This window comes from Pseudogymnoascus verrucosus, assembly GCF_001662655.1.
Source record: "Pseudogymnoascus verrucosus strain UAMH 10579 unplaced genomic scaffold scaffold_42, whole genome shotgun sequence".
In the NCBI taxonomy this organism is placed as follows: Eukaryota; Fungi; Ascomycota; class Leotiomycetes; order Thelebolales; family Thelebolaceae; genus Pseudogymnoascus; species Pseudogymnoascus verrucosus.
Window position 1 is genome coordinate 258,061 of NW_017263693.1, and position 25,099 is coordinate 283,159.

The 25,099-nt window shown below is 49.4% G+C and overlaps 10 protein-coding genes across 10 annotated transcripts; 5 read left to right on the forward strand and 5 right to left on the reverse strand.

Annotated features, from left to right (window-relative positions):
- Nucleotides 1-1,953: 1,953 nt before the first annotated feature.
- Nucleotides 1,954-5,079, reverse strand: VE01_07164 (uncharacterized protein). Its single transcript, XM_018276599.2, has 3 exons — nucleotides 4,617-5,079; nucleotides 3,050-4,567; nucleotides 1,954-2,996 (listed from the first exon to the last, which is right to left on the reverse strand). The coding sequence occupies exons 1-3, from the start codon at nucleotides 4,687-4,689 to the stop codon at nucleotides 1,987-1,989; spliced, it is 2,601 nt and encodes an 866-aa protein (XP_018127821.1). The 5' UTR covers nucleotides 4,690-5,079; the 3' UTR covers nucleotides 1,954-1,986.
- A 327-nt stretch (nucleotides 5,080-5,406) lies between these two features.
- VE01_07165 (uncharacterized protein) lies at nucleotides 5,407-7,085 on the forward strand (the record flags this gene model as incomplete). Its single annotated transcript, XM_018276600.2, has 4 exons — nucleotides 5,407-6,127; nucleotides 6,274-6,421; nucleotides 6,487-6,720; nucleotides 6,761-7,085. The coding sequence occupies exons 1-4, from the start codon at nucleotides 5,902-5,904 to the stop codon at nucleotides 7,083-7,085; spliced, it is 933 nt and encodes a 310-aa protein (XP_018127820.1). The 5' UTR covers nucleotides 5,407-5,901.
- Nucleotides 7,086-7,191: 106 nt separating this feature from the next.
- VE01_07166 (uncharacterized protein) lies at nucleotides 7,192-8,088 on the reverse strand (the record flags this gene model as incomplete). The annotated part of the gene is made up of 1 exon (XM_018276601.1): nucleotides 7,192-8,088. The coding sequence occupies one exon, from the start codon at nucleotides 8,086-8,088 to the stop codon at nucleotides 7,192-7,194; it is 897 nt and encodes a 298-aa protein (XP_018127819.1).
- An 871-nt stretch (nucleotides 8,089-8,959) lies between these two features.
- On the reverse strand, nucleotides 8,960-10,235 carry UNG1_1 (uracil DNA glycosylase; the record flags this gene model as incomplete). The annotated part of the gene is made up of 3 exons (XM_018276602.1): nucleotides 8,960-9,474; nucleotides 9,546-9,738; nucleotides 9,963-10,235. The coding sequence occupies 3 exons, from the start codon at nucleotides 10,233-10,235 to the stop codon at nucleotides 8,960-8,962; spliced, it is 981 nt and encodes a 326-aa protein (XP_018127818.1).
- Nucleotides 10,236-10,564: 329 nt separating this feature from the next.
- Nucleotides 10,565-13,016, reverse strand: VE01_07168 (uncharacterized protein; the record flags this gene model as incomplete). The annotated part of the gene is made up of 9 exons (XM_018276603.1): nucleotides 10,565-10,958; nucleotides 11,021-11,213; nucleotides 11,282-11,357; nucleotides 11,411-11,722; nucleotides 11,774-11,960; nucleotides 12,157-12,201; nucleotides 12,261-12,315; nucleotides 12,377-12,636; nucleotides 12,694-13,016. 9 exons carry the CDS (start codon nucleotides 13,014-13,016, stop codon nucleotides 10,565-10,567), a joined length of 1,845 nt encoding a protein of 614 aa, XP_018127813.1.
- A 1,570-nt stretch (nucleotides 13,017-14,586) lies between these two features.
- On the forward strand, nucleotides 14,587-15,967 carry VE01_07169 (uncharacterized protein). Its single transcript, XM_018276604.2, has 2 exons — nucleotides 14,587-15,028; nucleotides 15,085-15,967. The coding sequence occupies exons 1-2, from the start codon at nucleotides 14,971-14,973 to the stop codon at nucleotides 15,948-15,950; spliced, it is 924 nt and encodes a 307-aa protein (XP_018127812.2). The 5' UTR covers nucleotides 14,587-14,970; the 3' UTR covers nucleotides 15,951-15,967.
- Nucleotides 15,968-17,097: 1,130 nt separating this feature from the next.
- VE01_07170 (uncharacterized protein) lies at nucleotides 17,098-17,541 on the forward strand (the record flags this gene model as incomplete). The annotated part of the gene is made up of 2 exons (XM_018276605.1): nucleotides 17,098-17,322; nucleotides 17,383-17,541. The coding sequence occupies 2 exons, from the start codon at nucleotides 17,098-17,100 to the stop codon at nucleotides 17,539-17,541; spliced, it is 384 nt and encodes a 127-aa protein (XP_018127796.1).
- A 538-nt stretch (nucleotides 17,542-18,079) lies between these two features.
- On the reverse strand, nucleotides 18,080-19,202 carry VE01_07171 (uncharacterized protein; the record flags this gene model as incomplete). The annotated part of the gene is made up of 2 exons (XM_018276606.2): nucleotides 18,890-19,202; nucleotides 18,080-18,840 (listed from the first exon to the last, which is right to left on the reverse strand). Exons 1-2 carry the CDS (start codon nucleotides 18,933-18,935, stop codon nucleotides 18,080-18,082), a joined length of 807 nt encoding a protein of 268 aa, XP_018127797.1. The 5' UTR covers nucleotides 18,936-19,202.
- A 135-nt stretch (nucleotides 19,203-19,337) lies between these two features.
- On the forward strand, nucleotides 19,338-20,452 carry VE01_07172 (uncharacterized protein). The gene is made up of 2 exons (XM_018276607.2): nucleotides 19,338-20,207; nucleotides 20,257-20,452. The coding sequence occupies exons 1-2, from the start codon at nucleotides 19,633-19,635 to the stop codon at nucleotides 20,447-20,449; spliced, it is 768 nt and encodes a 255-aa protein (XP_018127798.1). The 5' UTR covers nucleotides 19,338-19,632; the 3' UTR covers nucleotides 20,450-20,452.
- Nucleotides 20,453-20,650: 198 nt separating this feature from the next.
- Nucleotides 20,651-21,393, forward strand: VE01_07173 (uncharacterized protein; the record flags this gene model as incomplete). Its single annotated transcript, XM_018276608.2, has 2 exons — nucleotides 20,651-21,176; nucleotides 21,239-21,393. The coding sequence occupies exons 1-2, from the start codon at nucleotides 20,696-20,698 to the stop codon at nucleotides 21,391-21,393; spliced, it is 636 nt and encodes a 211-aa protein (XP_018127799.1). The 5' UTR covers nucleotides 20,651-20,695.
- Between the last annotated feature and the right edge of the window lie 3,706 nt (nucleotides 21,394-25,099).

Below are 25,099 nucleotides of genomic sequence, written 5' to 3' on the forward strand. Positions count from 1 at the left end.
GTGTACATATGGGTTGGAGAGCTATCTTGGTGCTTAGCAATCTTGTTTTTAATAGTTGTAGACTGCTGATTAACCTCGTACGCTGTCTGAGGTGTCTTTGTAACCTAGGAGTTAGGAGTTCCTGAGCGAGAGGTTGGTGGAGATGGCGTAATAAGCTTTGGGTCTAGGCGAGCAATTACTAACTTAGGGTCGTACGGAAGAAGACCAGTAGCCTTAAAGCCTGCTTGTATGTTCTTTTTAGTTATAGAAGCGTTAAAAGCTTCTAAAAATGCAGCGAAGAAGTCGTCCTTAGTAATGTAGGTAATCTACATCCGCATCATTTTCTCAATTTGCTTGCCGTACGAGGTCTTAAGTGGGCCAAAACACCTAACATTAAGAGGCTGGAGGAAATGAGACGAGTGAGGAGGCATGCAAAGCGTGATAATGTTGTTCTCTTAGCAGTAGTCCTCAAAGTTAGAGGAGTGATGGCTTTCGTGACCATCGAGGACTAAGAGGCGATAAACACCCTTCGTACGAGCTTTAGTATGCTAATTGAAGTGTTTTATCTAATCTAGGCTAATCTCGTTTGTAGTCCAACCGTTTTCGCTCGTGTGAATCCTCTAATCCTTTAGGAATTGGCCGTTTTGGTACTAGGATAGGAGGTGATATTTGCCTTTAACAACCACGTACGGAGGTACTGCCTAGCTAGTCGCGCACACACCCTAGATTACTGTAACCCATTCTCGATTGCCTGGCTGCTTCGTACGAGGCTTGCTACGTCGTTCGGAGCTTGTAACCACCTTTGCGCTTGAGAGCATGCCCATTAAAAACCTAGTCTCGTCAAAGTTGTAGATATCTGCGTCTTGGATGCCGTACTTAGTAATAACATTCTGCACAAGCGTAAACTAGGCTCGTACGACATTAGGATCTTCGCATTTAGCCCTCTGGTAGTCAATTTGACGTCGAAAAGCCATAGTAAGCTTAGGGTAGCGCTTAACAAAGTTCTCTGCCTATCGTAGTCTGACGCGTGACGCGTTACAGTCCGTACGAAGACAATTAGCCATTTCTTGAATATGGCTTTGCTAGGGCTGAAATCCTCGTGAGTCTAGGTCAAGTATACGTCGAAGAATCACAGATTCCTTAAGATTAGTTAATTTTCTAGAGTTGGTAGAGATATCGCGTCGTGACTTCTTGCCATCGCGTCGTCGTAAAAGTGTCGTATGAGGGACTTCATAGATCTTTACTGCAGCTCGGCTAGTAAGATTTTGGTCGTTTTCAAGTGCTTTAAGGGCAAGGATTATACGACATTCAATTGAAGAAGATTCCATTATAGTTCGTTGAGAAAAGTCGCGTTAATGGTAGGAAGTAGTAGATGTAAGGAAAAGTGGTCCACTCGCTATGGTGGTCCGTTCGCTATGCAAGTACGTTACTCTTTTTACACTTAATTACCCCTGTTTGCTAAGGGCTTGGCAGTACTCGTAGTACTCAGAGTAGTACTCGGGTACGCGGGTGAAGAAAAAAGTGGCACGGTTTACTGCCAGAAATATACCAGAAATGTGCCAAGACCCGTGCCACTTATTGCTTCAACCGCGTATCGGGGACTCACCGAGTACAGTAGTACTCGGGTACTCGGCGAGTAGTACTCACGGCGAGTACTACTCGGGCAACACTGTTGTGAAGTGAACTTGTAATAACCATGTAAATGTTCGATGGGGCCTCTTAACTCTCCGTTAACAACTTTCCCAAACCGTCGGCCTCCTATCCTGGCATCCCACGCCCGAAACGCCGATACACTACAAGCGAAGGGATTGTCTTCAACTTTACAATTAGAATCGATTTCAAACAGATTTGCGTAGTAAAGTTGAAGAGCATCCCACAATGGCACTGTTTATATCACCGGTAAGCAAAAACTCAAGGTACGATTCTCACACACAAAGTAAAAACTTATTTATCTCAACAGCATACAATTACATACATTCATTTGCTATATAGACCCAACATCATTTCCTATATCACCTCCTTAAACCTCGAATCCCGCGCCGGGCTCAACGGCCTCGAACTCTCAAAAATCGGCATCGCCACATCTGCATCATTGAACTGATCCCTCGCCTCCTCCGATTCATGCCACTCCTCCCTCGGCGCCGCTGTTTCCTTCGCCGGGTAAGACGCCAACCCACCACCCGCAGCCGACCCCTCCTGCTCCTGCGAGTACTTGGACCCATCCGTGCCCGTCAAGAACTTCGATACAGGAACCTCATTCTCATCGCCATACATAGCCTTGGAAGCTACCTGCGTCGGCTTCCCATTCTCATCGCCATACATAGCCTTGGAAGCTACCTGCGTCGGCGTCCCATCAGGCTGCTGCGCAAGCGAAGCACCTCCGACAAACAGGCCACTGGAACCGTTCTGTTTCTCCTGCTCCTCTTTCTGACCCTTGCTCGTCCGGCGGAACGCCGTCTTCAGCCACGACTTGACGCCCTGCTGTGACGTTGTGGACGTCTGGGATGGCCGCGTGCTCTTCTGGAGCCGCGTAAACGGCAGCGAGCTCTTGCCTTTGTCGGTGTACTCGGAGACGGGGATCTCGGGGACGTCCTCCTCTTCGATAGGCTCGGGAGGTTGGACGGCTAGAGTGGGCGGGGCGGGCTCGACGGGCTTAACAGGCTCGGCGACTCGGACGTGCTGGGTAGGTGGTGTGATTGGGGCTTGCTGGACTGGCTGAACAGCTGGAGCGGGCTCGACATAAGTTGGCTCGACACGCTCAACAAGTGGTTCATAGCGCTCGACAGGTGGTTCATAACGCCCGACAGGCGGTTCGTATTCAGCGGTGGCGACTCGATCATACTCGGAGACACCTCCACCGCCACCAACTGCCCCGCTCATGGCCATCGGCTCTTGCACGTAGGAATCCCTGCTTTGGGTGCTCTTGGTCTTATTGCTCTGCCTCGACCAGCGCTTGCTCTGGCGCTTGAAGAATGTTTCTTGGCTCTTCCTTTCCTTCTTCTCGTGCTTGTCATGTTCTTACACTGGGGTTAGCAAAGTACTTTAACACGAGGTGGAATCCCAGACTTACCTTTCAACTGCTTGTCGATTTCCTTGAGCTCCTGATCACGCTCCCTTTCCCTCTCAATCCGGCGCTTTGCCTCTTCCTCGTCCAGCTTTATCTCGGTCCGGCGTGCTTGCTCGGCATCAGACTTAGTATTAATCTGGTGCAGCACGGGCTGGACGTTCCTGAATGCTAATGCATCGACTGAACTACGATCAACAAGGGCTCCGTTTCCAATAGATACCTTATCCCCTCGTTGCTGAGGGACCTGTTGCTGTTGCACGCGCTGCTGGGCAATCGCCATTGGCAATGTCTCTTGGCCCATCATAGACGGAGTAGGTCGTCCTGTCTGAGCATAGACACGCTCATCGATGCCCTGGAGACTTCTTTGAACGTTGCGCTGAGCCGCGGCAAGTAGCATATCGCGATCTCTTTGCCTCGTTTTGGCATCAATTTGTGACATGTCAGATGAGTATAGCGGTGCTGCTGCTTGAAACCTGACGTTTCCTCTCCGGTCTCGACTCTCTTCCAGCGATATATCACTTGAAGCGCGACGACGGAAGCGCCCTTTGGAAAGCCTCTGGGATGGCTGGGGGGTACCGTAATACTCGAGATACTCGCGGTTCTTGAAATTCTCATCGTGAAGCTTCGCCAGGCGCTCTTGAGCAAGCCGTTGTGCGGCTTCTTGAAGGTTGCCGTATTTCATGGGCGTCGGCTCGTTACCCATCAAAGACGTAGACCGTCCCCTCCCATGCGCTGCAGTCGCGGCATACCCAGCCTCTCCGGTTTCCTTCTCGCGCTTCTCTATAATCTTATACATCTGCTGGGCCATTGCGACCGCAGAGGCGTGCATGCTATCCTCCTTCTGTTTCTGGTCGGCTTCCGAGGGTTGGGGCGGGTGTGAGGTGTATCTTTCCTTCCCCATGTTAGTCACTGGGGTCGCGCCGCCCTGTGGAATCTCGAATCTCCGTCTCCTAGATACGGTGTCCGCGTGCGTTGCTGCGCGCAAAGCGTTGGCGCGCGCATTCATCTCGTCAGGGTATTTTGGTCCCAATGGAGGAGTAGAGTCCGCCCGTGGCCTAGGGCTTGCCATTGCTCCGGTCGCAGCCATCAACGAGCGACGTCTGTTCAACTGCGAGGCCCTATCGGGGGTTGGTAGAGCTTGTAGGCTTCTTCTATCCTTTTGCATCGCCACGTTGGCAGCTGAATTGCCGAACCCGGCAGATTTCGGCCTGGGTGGTACGGCTTTTTGATCAGCTACTCTCAGGTCCGACTTCGCCGCCAAAACTGCAGCTCGAGCTCCACTGGCGCTCTGTTGAGGCTGCCACGACGGGTTTGACCTGCGCGTCCAGCCTATAGTGGCAGCGGTCGAAGCTGATGTCGTCGGGTCGGGTTTCCAGATCTCGACGGGCTTTTGGTTGGCCCATCCAAGATTCGCGGCTGCGCCGGCATGCGCATCTCTATTTTGCCGGTTGGGTGGCAAACCGACAGAGGGATAGCTAGGCAGGTCTTGGGGCCGAGCATATTTCAGAGAGGCGGCGGCACCTGGCAACAAGTCAGTATGGTTTGTAGACGTGAGAGTGGGATGATTTACCTGCCGACGATAGCTTGTTGTTGCTGTCAAGATAGCGAGAGCCGCTGCCATTGGTAAGTGTAGTGGAGCCCATTGTTATCAACAAAGCTCCCAGAGCTCACAGCGCGCTTATGATATCGCTCGGAATTGCCGGTCGTCGGTATTGTAATCGCTCGTCGCAGCTCGATTGACGCTCCGAGTGGGAATGAGTCGGTGGATAATGATACAATAATTGTACAGTAGGAAGAGAGCGTGTCTAGATACTCGAGCCCATGCGACGGATCAATGGACGAGTACTACGCCTCCGTTGGTAGTGAATGATGCGACTGAGGTGAAAGAAGTTTGGATGTGGAGGAAGGAGAAGGTAGTTTGGGGTGGCAAGATATGATTCTGAGGGCGATAGAGATGGCAGGGCTAGACTCTAGACTGGGAAAATAGCTGGGTTTCCTAACTTGGTCTATGATGATCGACGTGATTAACGACATGACCGCATCAGTCTGCTTTGACGCAGTTCAGCCACGCCAAATGAGGAAAGGTTTCATCGGATGGCCGAGTCTGACCCAGATACCGGGATCGTGACGTCATCATACATTTGTGACAAGAACCCTACAAGGGTGCGCTTATGTTGATCGGTGAGAAAAGGCTCCGAGTGCCGAAGAAGGGGGTTCGAAGATTCTGACTATAGAGATATTAGCTTTCTGTATTGCCTCATGTTTTGGACATACGTATTGTAAGTTACTATATTTACAATAATAAATGTATGTTGTACATCAAAAGTCGAGAGGAACCAACACGCAATGGTGGGTGTACGCCAAAGGTCACTACTACGTAATCCCCCCAATCTCAATCGAATGCCCCAAAGAATAGTTAGACCAGAGCCATCTGATCTAGCGGGTAAGTCTCGCCGCCGGTAGTTATACTATATGACGGCGACCATCTCGTCCACGTTGACCCCGAGAAAGGCAAGTATCGTCTTTGGGATGAAAAAAAGTTGTTTACCATGACGCTAGGTGCCCGAGAGTGAGACAGATGTAAGTCAGGGTGAGTGGAGGCAGTGAGTGAGGTGGGTGAGCAGCAAGATGGGCGACTTGGTGGGTGTAGAAGACGGAAATGTTGAATTGCACGTGGCAATAACCCAATAGCAGGGTGCTGCGAGAATCAGATTTAATGATGCGATGAATGCATCAGCTAAGCTAGCCGGAGTACGACAAGAGCTACTAGCAAGTAAGGAAGACACGGAGAAAATCCAAGCTGCCATGAGACAAACTGAGCACCTCATGGCAGAGGGCCATAGCAGCAGAGTGACATGAGAGACAAATCTGCCGCCTGGTCGCAATTGGAAGCGAGTCTCCACGCAGAATATCAGAAAGCTTCTGATAGCTCCTCTTCCCAGAAAGCTGCAATTGCCAACCTCGAGAGGCGTATCCGAGAGATGACGACGGAGAAGAACATCATTACAGCCACTGGCGTCGAGGCAGTTAGGAATCTCGACACAGCAGCAGCAAAAAATGTATTCCTCGTCACGTATGGCGGTAAGCTTAGAGAGAGAATTACCATGGCCGAGCGAGGTCAGAGAAATCTTGCAAGCATGGTCGAAATCACAGAGATGGAAATATATGTATTACCCAAATAGCCGCTGAGGCAGAGGCCTAATCCCAGCATGCCCACAACCAACTAGAAAGTGGTACAGTCGCTTCAAAGCTGGCGGTGAGCATCATAGAGGAACACCAAGCACGAAATGATCAGCTCACTCACCGCCGTTTCCAGTTACACATCATCGCAGCTGGGGCGGCTGGTGTTGTGGCAGCGAAGGCGGCAACCAAGGCGTACGACAAACTGCGGGATAGACATGATAAATCCCAAGACGACCGCTCCGTGACAAGTGCACAAGACGACCTACGGAAAGGCTGGCAACAGAGTTGGCAGCGCACAAGGACAGCTCAACGGGAGCTGATGCACAGTATAAGGCCCTGGGGTCTTCACATAGTGAAGCGTTCAGGATCATCGAGGAAACCAGGGGTGCCCTTCGACTAGAGTCAGGGACTTCTCGCGCGTTGCGACCTGAGGTTGAATTCCTCACTGATGAGGCGCAGTCACAGGCACGGCGAGAAGAGAATCTCAGCCAGTGAGAGGCTGATCTTGGCGTCTCGAGCTGAGGCCTAGAGAAAACACTCCCGGCAGATCGCGCTCCATGGTGCTACAAGTTGGACAGTTGCCTCTGCAGATGCAGAGGCAACTGCGACACTAGGCGGCTTAACGCCAGGCAAATTCATAAGCACACGTTACGATGCGGAATCTGTTGCACTCCCGAAACTGTCAACGTCAAGAATTCACAAAGAGAATATGTTACCAGGAGAAGACCATACAAGCCCGCATCCGGTCATCCTGACGGCATCGGCGTATAAAAGAACATTGCCGATGGTGAAGGCGTCTCTCATTCTCCGCGGCGTTGACCATGATGACTCGATAATGCTGCAAGTAGAATTGTAAGCGGAGGTTACAGAATTCGATCGTGGGATTGTAGGTGTGGTATTCGCTATGCTTATATACAGGATACAGATAACCAGCCAAGCAATCCTCCATCAGCCTCACGCCGTCAATCCTCATCATCGGAATCATCATCATTGGAATCATCCCCTCCCGCGCCTCCTCCCACGTTTCCTCCCCCTGTGGTGGCTCCCCCGAGAACCGTTCCTGCCCCGACATTCCCCCCTGTGCTGCCTCCACCAGTATTTGAAGCACCGCCTTCATCATCATCATCGTCGTCGTCGTCATCATCACCATCATCTCCATCCCCAGCATTCGCCTGAATCGGCACCGCCCCCGCCGCCGGCGCAATCGGCGCTCCCGCCAACGCCGCCCATGTCGCAAACTCCGCACTTCTCGCCAACCCCAGACTCGCCGTGAAGTCTCCAAACCCACTATCATGGAAGCCGAGGATACCCGCGCTCGTTTCCGGGCCTCCTACAGCTGTCTTCGCCAACGCCCATCCCATCTCCGCGTCTCCAGCTGTGTCTGCCGCGCCGAGACCGAAGGCGGCGTCGAGACAGCCTTCGCATAGGAATGTGTAGGTGAGGAAGGTGTTGCTGACGGATGTGCCTTTGGCGATGGGGCGGATGGCGAAAGAGCCGGTTACTTCGGGGGGGTTGTCATCTTCGTTCTCGGCTTGACGAAAAGAGGAGATTACGTTCCCGGCGCCGTCGGACCAGGCGGCCAGGAGGAGTGGGCCTTCCATGTCGCCCGTCATGGAGAAGCCGCCCCAGCCGTTGCCGCCATTGAGTGGGAAGGTTAGTTGACCGATGAAATCTGTTGTGGGTTCGGTGGGGAGGGCGATGCCAAAGCCGAAGGTCGTTTTGGCGCCGAAGAAGCGCTGGAAGGATATGCCGGTGTTGGGGTCGGTGAAGGCTGTTGTCCCTTTTTTTTGGGCGACGGTGGTGTCTGTGAGGGTAGAGAGGACGAGTCCTAGGAAAAGGTAGGCACTGGAGTGAGCCATGATGTGTAACGTTGAATTCAGAGATATATGATTGTACTTCGAGGTAAGAAATGGAAAAGGCAGATATTCGTGTTCAAAGCTGCAGAATGAGAACTGCAAGATGAGTACAGAAAGAATACGACAGAGGGAAATCCATCAGTTTATATACCCATAATAAATGTAGCTATTTTGAAAAATGAGACATGCCCAGCTCTCTCCTGCCACCAGTCTGCCGTACTAGACTACCATCTGCCGCCCATCAATCAACATGATCCAGCAATTCACCGAGAACAAGACCTCAAAATAAACATCACACGCCACCAGCGATCAATCCCAATCACCGAGCGTCTCCGCAACTGAAAAAGTTTATTTCGAGAAGAGGGGCTGCAACATGTCAGTTTGGACAAGACCCTCAGCCAAGCACGCGACAATATACTATATGCGGGGTCTGACAAGTCAGCTTCCACAAAACCCGCAGCCAAGCACGCGGCAGTATTCTGCATGCGGGGTTAGTACCGCTCAGGTCGTTTTCACAAATGTTTCTAGATCGGCAATTCGGCAATCTGTAACGGAGAATTGCTATTATTAGCGGAAAGGTGGATTTCTGATTATTTGAGAGTGTTGTGGTTGGTGTTTTGGAAAAGGGGTAAAACGAGGACTCCAGACGGTGAGTGTCTCATCTGCCAACCCCCTGAAAAGCATGCACTTCTCCAGATTATCGCGATGTAATTAAAAATCAACTATGTAATGCATGTGATATATCCTTACCTGATACGCCCCCCTTTCAACCGCGAAACTGCACAACTTTCCGCGATAACATCTGGTGTGCCTATCAATTTATTCGTGCATTAGCGAAAGTTTGCTTCTACGGCTACTCTACCCCATAAACAGTTTACTTTGGTATCGAACAGCTCCCCTCGTCGTACACAACTTTCCCCATCCCCGCCATCCCCGCCATCTCCCACCACATAGTTCTCCCCTCATCCCCGCCGTCTCCTGTCTTTTCCATATCCCCAATGGAGATCAAGTCCCCCAGATCGTTGACATACTCGTAGACGACAATTTCTCCCCAGACTTCCTCACTCATATCTCTGCCTTTGGCCACCAGGATCGCACGGGGGACACTCATATATCGGATCGAGTTAATACACTGGCGCTGGCCGAATAGGACAAACGAGGTCTGGTTGGGAATCTGATCCTTCGGTACCACATAGCCTATGGCGTCGATCTCGATCTCGGTGTTGCTCAAAGCAATGCGAATATCAATTTGTACTCGAGTGGCGTCCGTATTCCGATAGGGGTCGTGTGCGGGTTGCGCAAGGTATTTCCTGAAGTCGTCCGACAGGAGGTCTTCCGATATGATTGTACTCTGGGCACTGGTAGCAAGACTGGTGGGATACAGGGGTTCTTTCATTTGTCAGATGGGCTCAACTGTTATGCTGCCCATTTGGACGATTTGATTGCAGAAGGATGGGAACTAGCGGGAGAGCAGCCCATTAGTGACGATGAAGTTGGTGCTGGGAAGATTGCGCTGGAGAGTAACGAGATGGCGGAAGCTGGTGCAAAGGTGGAGGGGGCGGGGAAGAGAAAGCGAGGCGACGATGAAGAAGACGGTGGTGTTGCTGGGAAGAAGAAAAGGGTTACTGGTGAATGCTGATTTGGGGGTATAGCCTGTATGTTTTAGCTTGTCCACTTTTGCTACCCAATTTAACTACAAACATCCGAAATCACGCGTCGTTCTTTCATGGGAGCATGATGTGTCGCGGGGGTGGCCTCTTCAAGTTTACTATCAGAAGTTGTTTCAAAGGGAATCCGTTTGTAAAGTTGAAGAGCATCACTTATACCATACAACTGTTCATTTGTGACTCTCTATAACCACGCCGAGTCTATTCTACAGTATCTTTGAAATTTGCCCGGATAGGCACTCGCTCTATCGGGATCATTGGTGACGGAATAAACTCGCCGACGCGGGCATGGCGCTCAAAGACAAATCGAGATGCATCCCCCCCAAGCTTTCCCTGTGACACATGATACGTAAACTTGTCGTCGGCGAGAGCCGCTGCAGAATCTAACAACCATTTCCTCCATTCCCACATCTCCCCATCCCCTTCTGCCCGAACAATCCCTTCAACATCCACCCCAGGCCTCAGCGGCGCAAATATCTCCATCATGTCATCGTTGGTAAACAAGTCGTTCCATACAAATATATGCACGTACAAATATATGCACGTACAAATATATGCACGCACTCACGTAAGTTTACGTCTGGAAGTACACTCGGGGAGAAAGGAGCGAGGGCAGGAGTTGATGCAACAGTCACATTGACATAAAAAAGAAGGCGGCGAAATGGCTAGCTTGTCCACTAGTTGTCATTGGCTTCAGAACTACCGATGCTCTCGGCATGTAAGTTAAATTGGCAAATATATCATCTCTCTAAAGCTCTACGACCGCCTCATCATCAACTTTAGTAGTGCAGATGCAAATGTCGTTCTGCTACTTACACCCTTTCTTCCGCACTCCCAACTTTCGCATGCGCGCCTACAATATCTTCTGTGGCTTTCTCATGCAGCGTCACCGTGACATCGTTGGTAAGCAGATGGTCTACATTGGGCGCAAAGATAGTCAAGATGATTCCAACGCCACTGAACGCGATGGTACTCAGAAAGACAGTCTTGAAAGCATCTGAACTCGCCTCCTGATATGCTCTGATGCCAATAGCTTGGATAGCGGGGGTAAGACCTACAACGGCTTCCCACGCCGTCTCGCCGGCAGTGATAGCAGCAATGAACGCTGGAACAGACGTTTCGGGGAGGCCCGCTTGGACTAGTGCTGGCGGTACTTGAGCTGGGATGGTTTGAGCGAGGCGGTTGGAGAGGATGACCGTATAGACACTTTGGCAAGGGAAGTGTTAGCGAGGTGCTGGAGAAAATCCTGGGAAATTTTAACGACTTACGTGGAGCAGATTGTTGAAATAAACGACCTCGAGGAGCCAGCAACTCCAGTAGCGGTGCCAATCTCTCGCTGATCGTCGATACTGATCGTGGCGACGACGCTATTCAGGATCTCGTTCCAGCCGATGAAAAATGAGGCAAAGAATATGAGTAACATTGCTCTGATGGGTGTATCAGGGTTACAGGAAGCGGCCGCTATCGAGGAAAGAAAGTCAGTCCACGGATCTTGAGTGTGAGCAAAGAAGGATTTGAGGAAGGCTTACCTCCTAGAAATACGCTACCTATTGTAAACACTGCCATGATTTGGTAGTTTGTCTTTTTGCGAAACGGAGCGCCAACCTAATTGATCATTAGCTGGTGGATCTCTCCGCTGATCGACCCGGAGTGCTTACAATTTCACCAGCCAAGATTCCCGAGTTCGATACGCACGATGCCCAGCCTGCCCACATGTTGCCGTGACCACTTGCATATAGACTAGCTACCATGCTTGGCCAAAGAATAGCCATTGCGTAGTAGACAGCGGCACCTAGAGACCAGAGTATGACCGATATGACCCATCCGCGGTTCTTAAAGAGGTGCATCGGGAGCAGGGGCTCCCTCAATGGCACAAAAGTCTCGTAGAGAACGAATAAAACGAGAAGGCTAAAGCCAACGACGATGGTGCCAATGACATGGCCACTATTCCAAGGGTATAGAGCTCCACCCTAATTAAGATGTTAGCCCGGTTTTACCGTCAACAAGCTCGACTTGCGTACCCAAGAAAGCCCCATAAGGAACAAGAGCAGTCCCATCGTTACGAGGAAAGTTCCAACGTAATCAAAGTCCTTGACGAACTTCATTTTGTGACCAGAACCGTGCTTCATGCTGAACGACGGAGGACGGTAGAACAAGTACCAGGCGAGTGTGGCAGCGGCATTGAGGGCGGTGAGGAGGTAGTAGATACTGTGGTGAATAGACGTTAGTGGATATTTGTTTCATAAGAATACCGGCGTTCACAGCCACAACTGTATGCCATCTTCGCATAAGGCAAAGATCAGAGTAGTGGGGTAGATTGCAGCTTCAATAGTCAGGGTCAGAATAAACAGAGAAATCGGCCTACCCTCTCCATCCAACGCTGGTTTTGAAAACAAAAGCATACGATATTACTGGCGCAAAGCCGCTGGTTGGAATCGCCCAACAGAACCTAGAGATCTCATCAGCTCCGAGTCCGGGTTCTACAACGAACTGCTGTAGAGAACTTACACAAAGCCAGTGGCCAGGAACCTATATTTAGTCGGCACAATTTCGCCAACGACGACTGTAATCCTGGTTGTCAGCTGTCATCCAGCAATGGCGGTAGATTCTTGTAATAAACTTACAAGCGTAAGAGAGTTGCACGGCGGCTCCAATACCAACTAGTGTTTCTCCAGCGATCAAAGCCGGTACGTTGGGAGCTATAGCACAAACAATACTGCCGATCAAGGCGATAGAATTGCCAATGATGAAGAACCAGCGGCGTCCAAAAATGTCCGTGAGGCGACCAACAAGTATGAGACCAATCGAACTGGTCAGTAAGTAACTGAGTGCTACCCAGGTGATGTTAGGATCGGGTCCTAGGTCCGCATTTATAAACCCGAGGCTGCAATAGAAGCTTAGTATGTGTTCAAATCAAAGGAAGGTCGCCCAGTGGTCTTACATAGGAGCAGCGAATCCGAAGCCACCTACACCACAAGCGAAGCTCAAGCCTATAGCGACCATAGACCCGAGGAATGATGGGCTGTAGAAGTATCCCTTGGGAAGATTCTTCTCGTCAATGGTGAAGTCACGGCCTTTGACATCATCCTTATCTGCCGTTGCAGATTTTGAAAGCGACGAATGGTCAATATGATCATATTGCGTAATACTACCGACGATCTTCTCATGGACGGTGGTCGCCATCTTATCAAATAGAATCAAGCGGGCGAGACAGCTAGAGGTCCACGCGAACACCTCTAATGGTCCGAAATTGGCGAGGCACATGGTGTCTTTTATCATCGTTGGAATACTGATCATTCAGGACCAGATCTGGACAAGATGATCCGGCAAGCGAGACTGGATCCCCATGGGAGTTGGAGACACAGAGGGGTTTACTGGATCGAAAGGTATGAGTGCGCTAAACAGATCGCGATACTGGGCAGGATCGCACCTGGGGCGTACTCTGGCTTACAGCTAGGCTAACTAGTGATGCAACTAACCGTGTGCAACATTGCCAGCGTGGGTCGTAGCGTAATACAGCTTTAAATGATGATTTCAATGGTAGTTTCCTTACGAACGTTGAGTAACGGTCATTCCTATTTGTGGTCTATGGTATTAACACACTGTAATAAATCACCGTCTAGCTAATAGAAGCTACAAGGAGTACACTGGTGTGCTTAGGGAGAGACGGAAGGGGGTACAGTGATGCAGGGAGTGTTAGGATTGTTTGTGATTAGTTGCGCTCAGGGAAGCTGCAGTCGGGAGCGTATGATGTTGGCAAGCAGTGGATACTTGGATGCGGGGAACGGGGGAGCGGGGTTCCCGCTAATGTGGAGATGCGGGGGTCTCGCTTATGGATATAGAATTCCGGGGTAGCTGGCTCATGACGGAGGCACTGAGTGCTGCTGGAGGAGTTGACGAATCTCCTGTATCAGGATCTCTTAGAACCATGCGGAGTGATCCCGAGGGCCAAGGACAAGTCGACGGGGATAGCAAAATCAAAATGACTGACTAGTATAAGAGGAACAGAGGTTGGGGCTGTAGCACTGACTAGCTCAACTTAGCAAGATTGACAACGGAGGTGATCGCCCCTGCCTCATATCTCCGCATGGGTTCTCTCTATCATGCGTCCAGGACCATTCCAGTGGGATACCCCTGGATTAGCTGGACCTTCCACGACTCAGGTAAGAGCGGTTCTACAGGTTAATCGCGCCCATCATATTCCCCATCTAGTGGACCGGATTGATAGCTTGGTGATGATGATATGAGAATCTATTTACACCCTACCCTGCATTGTTCCATTTTCATCGCTTATCTCCTAGACAGTTTCGCGCCGAACTCCTCTCGAAGAATGGTCGGATGCGTCGTGGAATAACAGTGTATCGTGAACCCGAGCTTGTCTGGCGACGGAGCTTCAACGAGTTTGTTGTGGCACAGGGCCACGGGCCATGCGATGCGACCCACCAGGTCACGGGGTCAGGCCTCGTGTCCTGACCCACAATGGCCATAAGCACCGCGAAGTAGATAGCTAGAAGAACAAGACTTGCATACATCACAATCTGACCTTCGTCATCATGAGTATACGCTGAGCCTGTAACCCTTTGAACCCTAAGCTCTAGCCTTCGTTCTTACCTTCTCCCGTACCCTGACCCCAAGATCCGGCCGGACGCCAGTCCGTGACAGGGTTGCTGTACATAGCTATCGAAATGGTACCTTTTATTTCATCCTTTAGTTCTCCACTACACGCCACACTGTTCCTGAAATTGACATTGGATAACCATATCCCCATTGGATAACTATATCCTTTTTGAAACTATGAAACCGGTCTTCGCGTTCCGATGGATGAGGCGCTACGGGGTCGTGGACTTTGCGCTCCAACTGCGTCGAAACCCAAGAGTGGGTTAGGCCACCCCGCCCTGCAAGGCGCAAAGGCATCATAGGGCACCATGCACTTGCCCGAGGCGTTGTCTTAGTAGATGCGGGGAACATGAGGCCCCTTGGTTCCTAAACTCCCCTCACCTTATCCTCCCGACACGCTTGCTGAACCACAGAACTAATGTGGAGAGTAGGCCTTAGAGTAACTCTAACTCTAACCCCAACCCACCTCTCATTTTCAGCATTTTGCAGCATGATTCTATTTAAGCTGCGATTTTCCACTTCTATGAGACTTTGCTGTCTCTATACAAACTTCTAAATTCTACTTTGAGGCTTAGCATTCACCCCAGTAGGCCTAAGCATCATGTCAACCCCATTCTCTGTGGCCGGCAAGACAGCCATCATTACAGGCGCCGGATCAGGTACGGATTCTCCTTCCAGCGGATCCTCGTACAACCACCAACTGACACGAACATAGGCATCAACTTCGCCTTTGCGCGTCTCCTCCTCTCCAAGAACTGCAACGTCGTCATTGCTGATCTCGCGCTCCACCCCGAAGCCGAAAAGCACTATGCTTCCTCCGTAGCCTCCCCACGCGCTGTCTTCTGCAAGACCGACGTCACGTCGTGGGCTGCTCTAGAAAATGTGTTCGCCGTTGCTATCGCAGAGTTTGGCCAGTTTGATATCCTCTGTGCCGGTGCTGGGATCTTCGAACCACCCTACAGCAACTTCTGGTACCCTCCAGGAACGCCCAAGAGCAAAGACGCACGCCATGGCGACCGCTACCTTACAATGGACGTTAACACAACCCATCCTATCCGCTCAACGCAGCTTGCTATCTCACACTTCCTGAACCCGCCAGCCGGCAAAGAGAGCGTCAGCACTACGAACCCAAAACGGGTCGTCATTTGTGGCTCTATAGCTGGTCAAGTTTCCGCGCTGTCCTACCCGCTTTATTTCGCCAGCAAGCATGCCATTTCTGGATTTGTGCGGTCCCTTGGTAGTCTTGAAGAGACTGGGATCCGCGTCGCAGCTGTTGCACCCGGGCTCGTACTGACACCCTTGATAACGGACGCACCGGATAAAGCGCGAATGGTGGATTTCAGCACAGACAAATACATCACCCCTGAAGAAGTTGCTAAAAACCTCCTGCGGCTTTGTGAGGATGAAGAGATTGGAGGAGGTACGATCCTGGAAATTGCGGCGGGTGGGAAGACAAGGAAGGTGGAGCCCCTCAATGATCCGGGGCCACAGGGAGAGGGTCACACAACCAGTCATGGGGGCGTGGTTGTGGACGAGGTATGGGAATTGCTGGGTAAAAACAGATGGGGTGTTCTAAACTGATTAGGTGAAGAGGAAGGAGTTAGCTTCGAGGCTGTTGCTTGTTTCTGCGTCATATCTGGAGAACTTGCTCCTTCCCGCCTAGAAATCTCAACTGTTGCGCTTCCAGAGTGATTGTTCTCTGTTGGCCGTTGTAAGGTGCTACCTATAAACTACGGCGCACCATTAATGTCGGCTGTGACGAACGCTCTCTATGGTCTACCTCCGCACTGCGCGAAGGAGGGCTGCAACTAGAAGGTGAGGAGCAAGGTTGTAGAGGGGGAAGACGATCTTGTCCAGCTTGTCGTCGTCGAGGGGGGAGCATGCCTGCATCTCTCGAGGCGTGTGCAAGCACTCCTCCTCCTCTAAGAAGAGCTGGCTGGACCGGGTCGTCTCCCGTCACCTGAATGTGACAAAGAAAACGGCCCCCCCGAGACATCGCCGATTGCCTCCGCGTCTCGATGCTTACCCTGATCGACTCTATCAAGATCCACGAAACCGCATCAAAATCGTCATTGCCGACGGTCTCGTCTCTATCACTCTCTTTATCGGCCGCATCGTCGGCCGCATAGCAGTCTGCATCGACGACAGTTGGCGTTGGTTGTCCTAGACTGCCGCAATATGTGACACACCCTAATCAAGGAGCTGGAACAGAACTAACACCAAATAGTGGATGGCCAAACCTTCACCGCCTTGTACTTCATGTATCACCCGTCCAAGCAACCCCGGGGCGTCACCTGGCGCGCATCTATCCGTGGGGCAGACTACGCCGGCCTTCTCCTCTTCATCGCAATGGACACCTTGATTCTCAGAGGCATCGTCGTGACCCCCTATCTCTAGCCAAGCTACGTCCGAGTCATCTGAACCCTTGTCATCGACTCCATTTGACTCATCGCCTTTGCGACTTGGGAGAATCTGCCTTTTTCTAAATTAAAGATTACGCCGTCAAGGATTTTCAACAAGAATAGAGGAAGAGCGTTTGCTTCCGCTTTTGTCACTTCTTCATGGGCATGACTTATTACTTCAACGTCATTTACCCGACTATGAACAATGCCCTTTGGGTATGGATCCTGTCTTCGGCCAACTCCTGTCAAACCTCAGCTAACATCACAGTCCGTCTGTAAATCAAGCAACTATGCCATCACTCTCTCCCTTCCCCCCAACGTTGGCTATGTCGCTGGCGCTCTCCTTCTTGCCGTCCTTCGGTAGCAGAGTCCGTCACGACGGCTGGCTGCAGATGTCTTTGTGTTTGACTACAAGCCATGCTTGGCTTCCGTCCCAGAGGGAGACCTTCAAGACTGGATCATTTGCTCAGAGTCTGGCGTACTCTGCCGGTGGCTCAGCTGCATGGGGACGGGAGAAAGGGAATCTGGGAGGAGCTAGAGATCGCAGAGACGTTAGACGTTGCAATTGAGCAATTGAGGAGTGGATGGGAATCTGTGGTTCAGTATTACAGGACTGGTCCAATTTCTGGAATGACACTGAACACGACCGCTACGCCGAGCTTGACATTAATGTCACGCATCCCATCAAATTGACCCGCATTGCCATCCGCGCACTTCTGCGCAAGAACAAAAAAGGCGTTGTTGTGGTTGTAGCTTCAATCGCTGGGTAAGTTATACTGGGACGTACTCTGCTGCGCTGTATTGTGCGTCCAAGCATGCGGATGTGGGGTTTGTGAGAAGTATGGCAGAGGTGGATCAGTACGAGGGAGTCAAGGTTGTTGCCGTTACTCCTTAGTGAGTTTTCTTTTCCTAAAAAAAATATGAGATTGAAATGTTGGCTAACCAATGGGAAGTTCTGTCGCCACCCCTCTCTGGCTCTCCTATATTCCTCTTTTTTTTTTTGATATGGTAGAAATTAACCTTAAGACTACGATCGGGCTGAATCGTTAGCCTTATGTTCGGGGGCTGGTGGCTTTGGCGACATCTGGATCTAGGGTGAAGGGATTGAGACGTGAACCCTGGGGTAAGATGACGGAGGCGGTTCACAGGGAAAGGCGGGATTTTTGCAGAGGATACAAAATCAGCCGACCCGGGTCTACACATGTTTCCTGAGTATAGCGGAGGCTTTTGACACGGTCTTCTTCAACCCACAACACACCTGCTACTCCGTTCAAGGTTCATCAACCCACGCCCTATAATCCTCTCGTCTCACTGACTAGTATAACCCCCATCAACCACTAGGCCAGCTCCAGTCATATAACTACTCATTGGACTTGCTAAATATGATATCGCTTGCGCAATCTCCTCAGATTCCGCCAACCGTCCAATCGGAATTTTCTTCAACTCCATAGCCATCAACTCTGAAATACCCACCCCCTCCTCCATGAGATTCGTGCGCACATACCCCGGACAGATGGCGTTGATACGAATACCTTTCTCTGCATACACATTTGAATCCCCCCTGACGACACCCATGACGCCGTGTTTGGTCGCGGTATAAGCAGTGGCAGGCGTGCACGCCGGATTACCAATCAATCCCAACATACTCGCAGTATTCACGATGACGCCGCGGTTGCGTGGGCCAAAGGGTGTAGATGCAAGAGGCTCTTGTTCCAACATCTGGCGGATTTGTTCGCGCTGGCATGTCCAAAGGCCGATGAGGTTGACCTCGAATACCCGCCGGAAATCTTCCAGGCTGGAGACCTCGTGGCTGTTGGCAAGAGGGCCAGAGGTGCCGGCGTTGTTGACAGAATAGTCAATTCTCTCAAAGGAAGAGACGATAGCGCGATGGGTAGAGATAATGGAGTCGGTAGAGGTGAGCTCAAGTTTCAAGGGCAGGACTTCGATGCTCGGGTGAGACGTTCGGATCTCTGCGGCTACTTGTTCTTGCTGCTTGATATTTGTGTCGAGGAGGGCAAGTTTATTGATGCCGTGTCTCGCGAAGGCGAACGCTGTGGCGCGGCCGATGCCTTGCGTTGTTAGTTGATTGTAGTGAGAACGAAGTGGGAGTGGTTCTACCTGATGCTGCGCCTGTGATGACCGCAACTCCGCTGAGAAGAGACATTGTACTCCGATGTTACAATTTGAATGACGAGGGAAAGGTAGCTGGGGTCAATCATCTTCTTAGACCTTTCGTAGACCTTCATGCTGAGCACAATCGTCCACGTGGAGGGTGCATCTATGGCATATCGAATCCATCAGCAAGGAAAACAATACCCAGATGCGGACCCAGGTTAGTCGGTATACAATTTATCCTCCATCACACAGAAATAGAAAAGGAAAACCACAGCCGGAGTTCAAACCCTTTTACCACAGAAACTGTCGAATTCGGTCTATTGCACTCAGTAAGGTACTTAAGCATCGTTGCAGGTGTCTGTGAAATGAGGGGTAACGTAGCGTCTGAAGGCTTGGCCCGACCATAAGCACCATTTATGGCGTCTGCTTCCACCCGCGTTGCCGCTTTCCTCGACACTTGGATTTCGACTAAAGAGCAAGTGTGTGGTGTGATACCATGTCACAGTGGAGAAGAGGAATGCGGGGGTGGAGAGGACTCCTGTTGGATGGATATCCAACTCCCAGGTCAGGGTTCGGAGCTGATCCTCCCTGCACTGGCAAAATCGGCATTGCAAGAAGATGCGAGCTAGGGGCTAGACCTGATAGAGAGGCAGTACGAGCAAACGGAAGTATACAGTAATGTTTCCTCATCCCAAGGTCAATCTTCGCCGCTCTCCACAGCATCTTCGCATATTCACGTGTTCAACATGTCTTCACAAGATTACTTCCATAACAAAACCATAGCCATCACTGGCGCCGCATCGGGGATGGGTCTCTCCCTCTCCCACCTCCTCGCCTCCCGCGGCTCAAATCTCTCCCTCTGCGACATCCAACCCGACGCCCTTTCCGCCCTGGCATCCTCTCTCACCCACAAATATCCCTCCATCCAAGTCCTCACTTCAGTAACAGACATATCATCTGAATCTCAAGTCGCCACCTGGATATCCTCCACGGTAGAAAACCTTGGCGGTCTGGACGGCGTGGCTAATATGGCTGCGATCATCGGCAACGATGTTCTCGTCAAGGCTACAGATGGGATAACAACATCAGATTGGAATAACGTCCTAGCTGTGAATCTCACGGGTATGATGAATTGTCTGCGCTCGCAGATGCCGGTTATGCGGGCTGGAGGTGCCATGGTGGTATGTTCTAGTGTGAGTGGACAGAGGGGATTTGCGAATAATGGGGCATATTGCGCGAGTAAACATGGAGTTATTGGACTTGCCAGATGTGCGGCGAGGGAGTTGGGGCCGCGTAATATCAGGTTGAACGTCGTCGCTCCGTGAGTTGTCCCTAGACAAAGGGAACATGGGGGATGCTAATTATTGCAGAGGCCCCATTGACACACCGCTTATGAACCAATCTGATTCTTTGAGAGGAGATAATATGAATTGGAACCAGTTGGCTCTTAATCGTGTAGGGAAGCCCGAAGAGGTGGCTAAAGTGGTGGCATTTTTATTGAGTGATGAGGCGAGCTTTGTTACGGGCGCGGTGGTGAATGTTGATGGCGGGTGGAATTGTTAGGAGCAGAAGAATGAATACGATCGTATGCCGATTCTATGATATTGAATGTCGTGAAGTGAGAATATTTGGACCGAAGGAGGGAAAGGTACCCCGCTTTTGTTCTTATCCTGCTAGGAAGATGATACCCGACTTCTTCCACTCAGTGGAGACACTCTTCTAAGTTATAGCCTCGTCCTCGTCCACCTCTTCCTCCTGTCCATCCATCAACTATCACCGTCTTCGTATCTCCTCACCAACACCATTACCATGTCATCCACAACCCTCCCCTTCTCCACATCTCACACCGGTCTCACCCCTCCTTCCCCCGCCGACCTCCTCGACATCACTACCCTCCAACCCCACACCTTCGTTTTCCCGCAACTAGCCACCAACCCTAACATACAACCCCGTGTCCGCCTCCTCATGTTTTTCAAACGTCTGCCGCATATCTCAGAATCAAAGTTCCATACCTGGTGGGAGACGGTCCATGCAGATTTAACGGTGAGCGTGCCGGGGTTTAGGAAACATGTTCGGAGGTATGCGCAATTGCATGTTACGCCGCATTGGAGGGATGTTGCGGCAGGGCTTGCTGGAGCACCACCTGCAGTTGAAGGAGATGGGATCGGAAATGGAGATGACGTTATGATGAGACCCCTGGGCTTCGACGCATGTGGAGAAATGGTCGTAGATTCCGTGGAACAGTGGCAGGAATTCGCATCCGATCCCGAATTTGCAAATAAATTGCTCCGTGAGCCTCCTTCTACCCTCATCCTAGCTTGAAGGGAGTGAAGTGCTGATAAGAGACAAAAGCTGATGCGGCAAACTTCATGTTGACGCCCATCTATGTCTTTGCGTCGTATGAAAATCTCATTGTTGGCCCTGCTATGCCAGAGAGTGGTGGTAGGGATGGGTTGGGCAAGGAGGAGCTGAATGAGAAGTTGGAGAAGAGAGAGGAGAAGATGTAAGCATGCTTTACGTGCATAAATAACCGTTCAATTCTCATTCTGTCAACGAAAACAAAATCCTTTCCGTAACTACATAAGACAAGAGTCGTAAGGTTATCGCATACAAGTTTGTGGTGCGGCCGCGTTTTGAAATCAGAAAGGAGATGACCAAAGCGGTTGCTCCTAGCCTTTTATCTTGTTACTGTCAGTAAGTCTTTCCGGCCTCAAGGAAGTCGTCTTCGCGTTGGTTGATCAACACCTTTGATTTCCATTCATCTTCTCTCGACTCTAACCCAGCGGGCTGAGGCCCCCAATGCTTCACATAGCTTATGTGGTATTCGCGCTTTGATTCACATGTAAAGTCCCTGAGACTTACAGACATGTTGTCTTTGAGGCACAGTCGACTTTCGGTGTTTCTCCCTTACCTTAGATCCCATACCACGTTGTTCATCCTCCGAGTCGGGGAGCAGTAACGTTTCACCTAATGAGAAGCTGGTCTTCGCACTCAGCGTGAGTTCTGGTCAACCTAACCCATACCCCCAGGCCAGGTTTCCGCCAGAAACGCCACTAAATAGAGACAACACCACCCGCTACACTCTGAGGTCTGACTCGCTGCAGCAAATCATGCCAGTGATAGTTACATTCGTAAGGACCGCCGCGAAGTCCATGGTGCAGGCTAGCAGCTCTGAACACTGTTTCCTCGTCTCCCGCGCGATGACGAGACGGCGTTCAACAGGCCGCAGAGCTGCGAATATAGTAGGAGTTGGTGTCACGGGTACGGCTTCCCCCGGGGGGGGGGGGGGGGGGGGCCCCCCCGAGTCCTGGGGCACCCCCGAGTCCTGGGCGACTCCCGACCAAGGCTCGGGCGACATCCGTCTCCGTCGTTGGCGAGTCAGGGGCGCAGTGCTGTATATAGTAAGGGGGGGGGTACACCCTCTCTTCAAGGGGCCAGAGCTTAGTTTGAAGAATACAACGGTGATTGCTATCGCCCACCCCAGTGCCCACGGGCCTCGTAGGCGTGACACGCCATTCCACGACTAACACCCGAGCGCCACGCCTTTGAGGTTCAATCACGACTGTATCCACCGAGTCCCCGACAAGTTTACGAGGCACGGCCGAGTCCACCGTTGGCCAGTCGAGGTTCCCTACCCGAGAGACCCTAACAAGCCCTGGCGAAGCGAGCTAATAACAAGAGAGCCAAAGTGTAACGCTGAGTCCTAAATGTATAGGGTTCACAGTGGTTTCTGGCGTAAGGTTTAACTTATCAGAGGAGGCAGGGGATCAGACACAAAGGCTTGCAGTAACACGTTACTAAGTGTGGTAAGATACTGTATTTGAGTTGAGCACGAAGCTCCTATCTAAGAACTAACTAAAATTAATAAAGAAGATAATAATTAGCTTCTATAGCCTATGTACTTAATAGCTAATGCTAAATAAGCTCTTTATATATTAATTAGATTTACTAAAAGCTAGGAATCGCTTTCTTCTAATTATTTATAGACACTAGAGTAGTTAGAATTAGCAGTTAAGCGCATTTAGTAGGCATTACTAGTTTAGGGGACATTAGATACATAGATTATATAATATATTCTATTTTAGTTATAGCAATATACTAATTATAAGGATAGTAAAATAGTAGATAGAATAAATCGTTATAACAGGGGTTTAACTGTATATGTTCCGGCCCAACCACCAACTATTCTGGTTGGCCAACTGGCCGGTCAGTTGGCCAACTGACCGGCCGAACCACCAACTCGAGGTAGCTTCTTGGTGTAATTTCTATATAAAGTTACTTATTCCAAAGGTACTTACTATACGCACTCATTTCTACATAAATTAGTAGGTTAAAGGCAGCTTTTAGAAGTACCTTCTACCGCCTAATGAAATATAGTCATAACTATGACTTTTTTACTTCTAAATAGCATAGGGGTAGTTACAATTACAGTATATACGTAGGAATCATAATTATTAACTATTGTAGTATTGTATAGAAGAAATTTAGAATAAGTAACTACCTCGAGTTGGTGGTTCGGCCGGCCAGTTGGCCAACCAGAATAGTTGGTGGTTCGGCCGGAACATATATATAAGTTAATAAGAAAGACATTATAGCAAGTGAGGTAAAATCCTCTAGCTCCTCTCTAGGCAAGGAAACAGGGACTTGTTTGTGTGACACGGATGTCTCCATTAGTAATCTAAAATTATGCTAAACCTTGCAAGGCACCAGTGTTGCCCGAATACCGCTCCGAGTACTACTCGAGCATCCTCGAGTAGAGTACTGAAAATTAAAGCTCGACTACCAGTATTCGAGTACCAGTACTCGAATACCTCGAGTAGTACTCGAGCTTAAAATAGATATTGATATAAAACTGTATATTACTATTCTAACTCTTATTATCTGCATCGTCGCTGCTGTCTTCGTCGTCGCCTTGTAATAAAACACCCTAATTCTATAAGCAAAGTAGATATCTAAGTGTAGAAGGCAATAATCAGTTCTGTTTCTTTATAATAATATCACTACTAACACTAAATACTCGTTCTAAGTCTGCTAAGGTAGCTAGAATAGCTAGGTAATCCTTTGTAATAGAAGCAATTAATAGATATTAGTATTGCTTACTCTACTAATACTTAAGAATATCTATATCCCTACTAACTGTTAGCTCCTTTATCTATTGCTTCTATTCTAGCTTAATATTATAATAGCTTTATAATACGTATAGCTTATCTTCTAAGTTAATATTAATATTTATAGCTTGCTCTATGTCTAGATCTTTAGCTTTAATACTATTTATAACGTCTACTACTTAAATATTAGACTCGTAGCCTAAATATTAATAGAAGCAGTCCTACTACTATACTTTTGCCCTATTCTTCTTAGTTAAGTGCGTGCTATCTTTCTATATAATATTAAAGATGTTAAAGTTATACTAAGGGTTATAGATTATAGCAATTATAGAGTGGCTCTATTACTAATTTATAGCTAGAGTATAATAATCATTAAGCTTCTTTAATACAATTAATGTAGTAGTAGTAATTAGGCTTTATTCTAGTAGCTTACTTCTTATATCTTTAAGCTTCTTAATTATCCTTATATACTATAGAACAGTGTAGTTAAGAGATAGATAAGAAGAGCCCTATAACTTCTTAGTTAAGTAGACGAAGATATAGAATAGCTTTAATAAGTTATATAGCGTAGCCTAGTCTACTACTATTAAAGCAATATCTCTTATACTAATATTAAGTTGCTATAATGTATATAAAGCTATAATTAGAACTTAAAGCTTTAAAGCTATATTAATTATATAATAAGTTAAGCTCTATTAGACTAGCATATTGAGAGTGAACTAATAGACTTTAATACTTATAGCTTTATACTAATTCTTTAAAGCGTCTTTCTATCTATAGTAGTTCTAAAACATATATATATAAGGCTAGAGCTTAGTAAGAACAGTAACGATATTATTTTTAGAAGTAAGTAGTATTTATACTGCCCTAATTGTAATGACACAGGGCACCGTATCACGAGAAGTTGCATATGGGAGTGCGAGTCGGATAGAAGTCGGTGCAATCCTATAGGTCTACTACGAAGGATACAAAAAAGATGAAGGTGTAACCCTGTATGGCTGTTCCCTTAAAATACCCGAAGCCGCTCCGACTCAGCTAGCTCCCTGTTTGCCTAAGGCTTCCTTACGTTATGTGCCTAAGGCTGTCAGTCGCGACTGACCCGTAA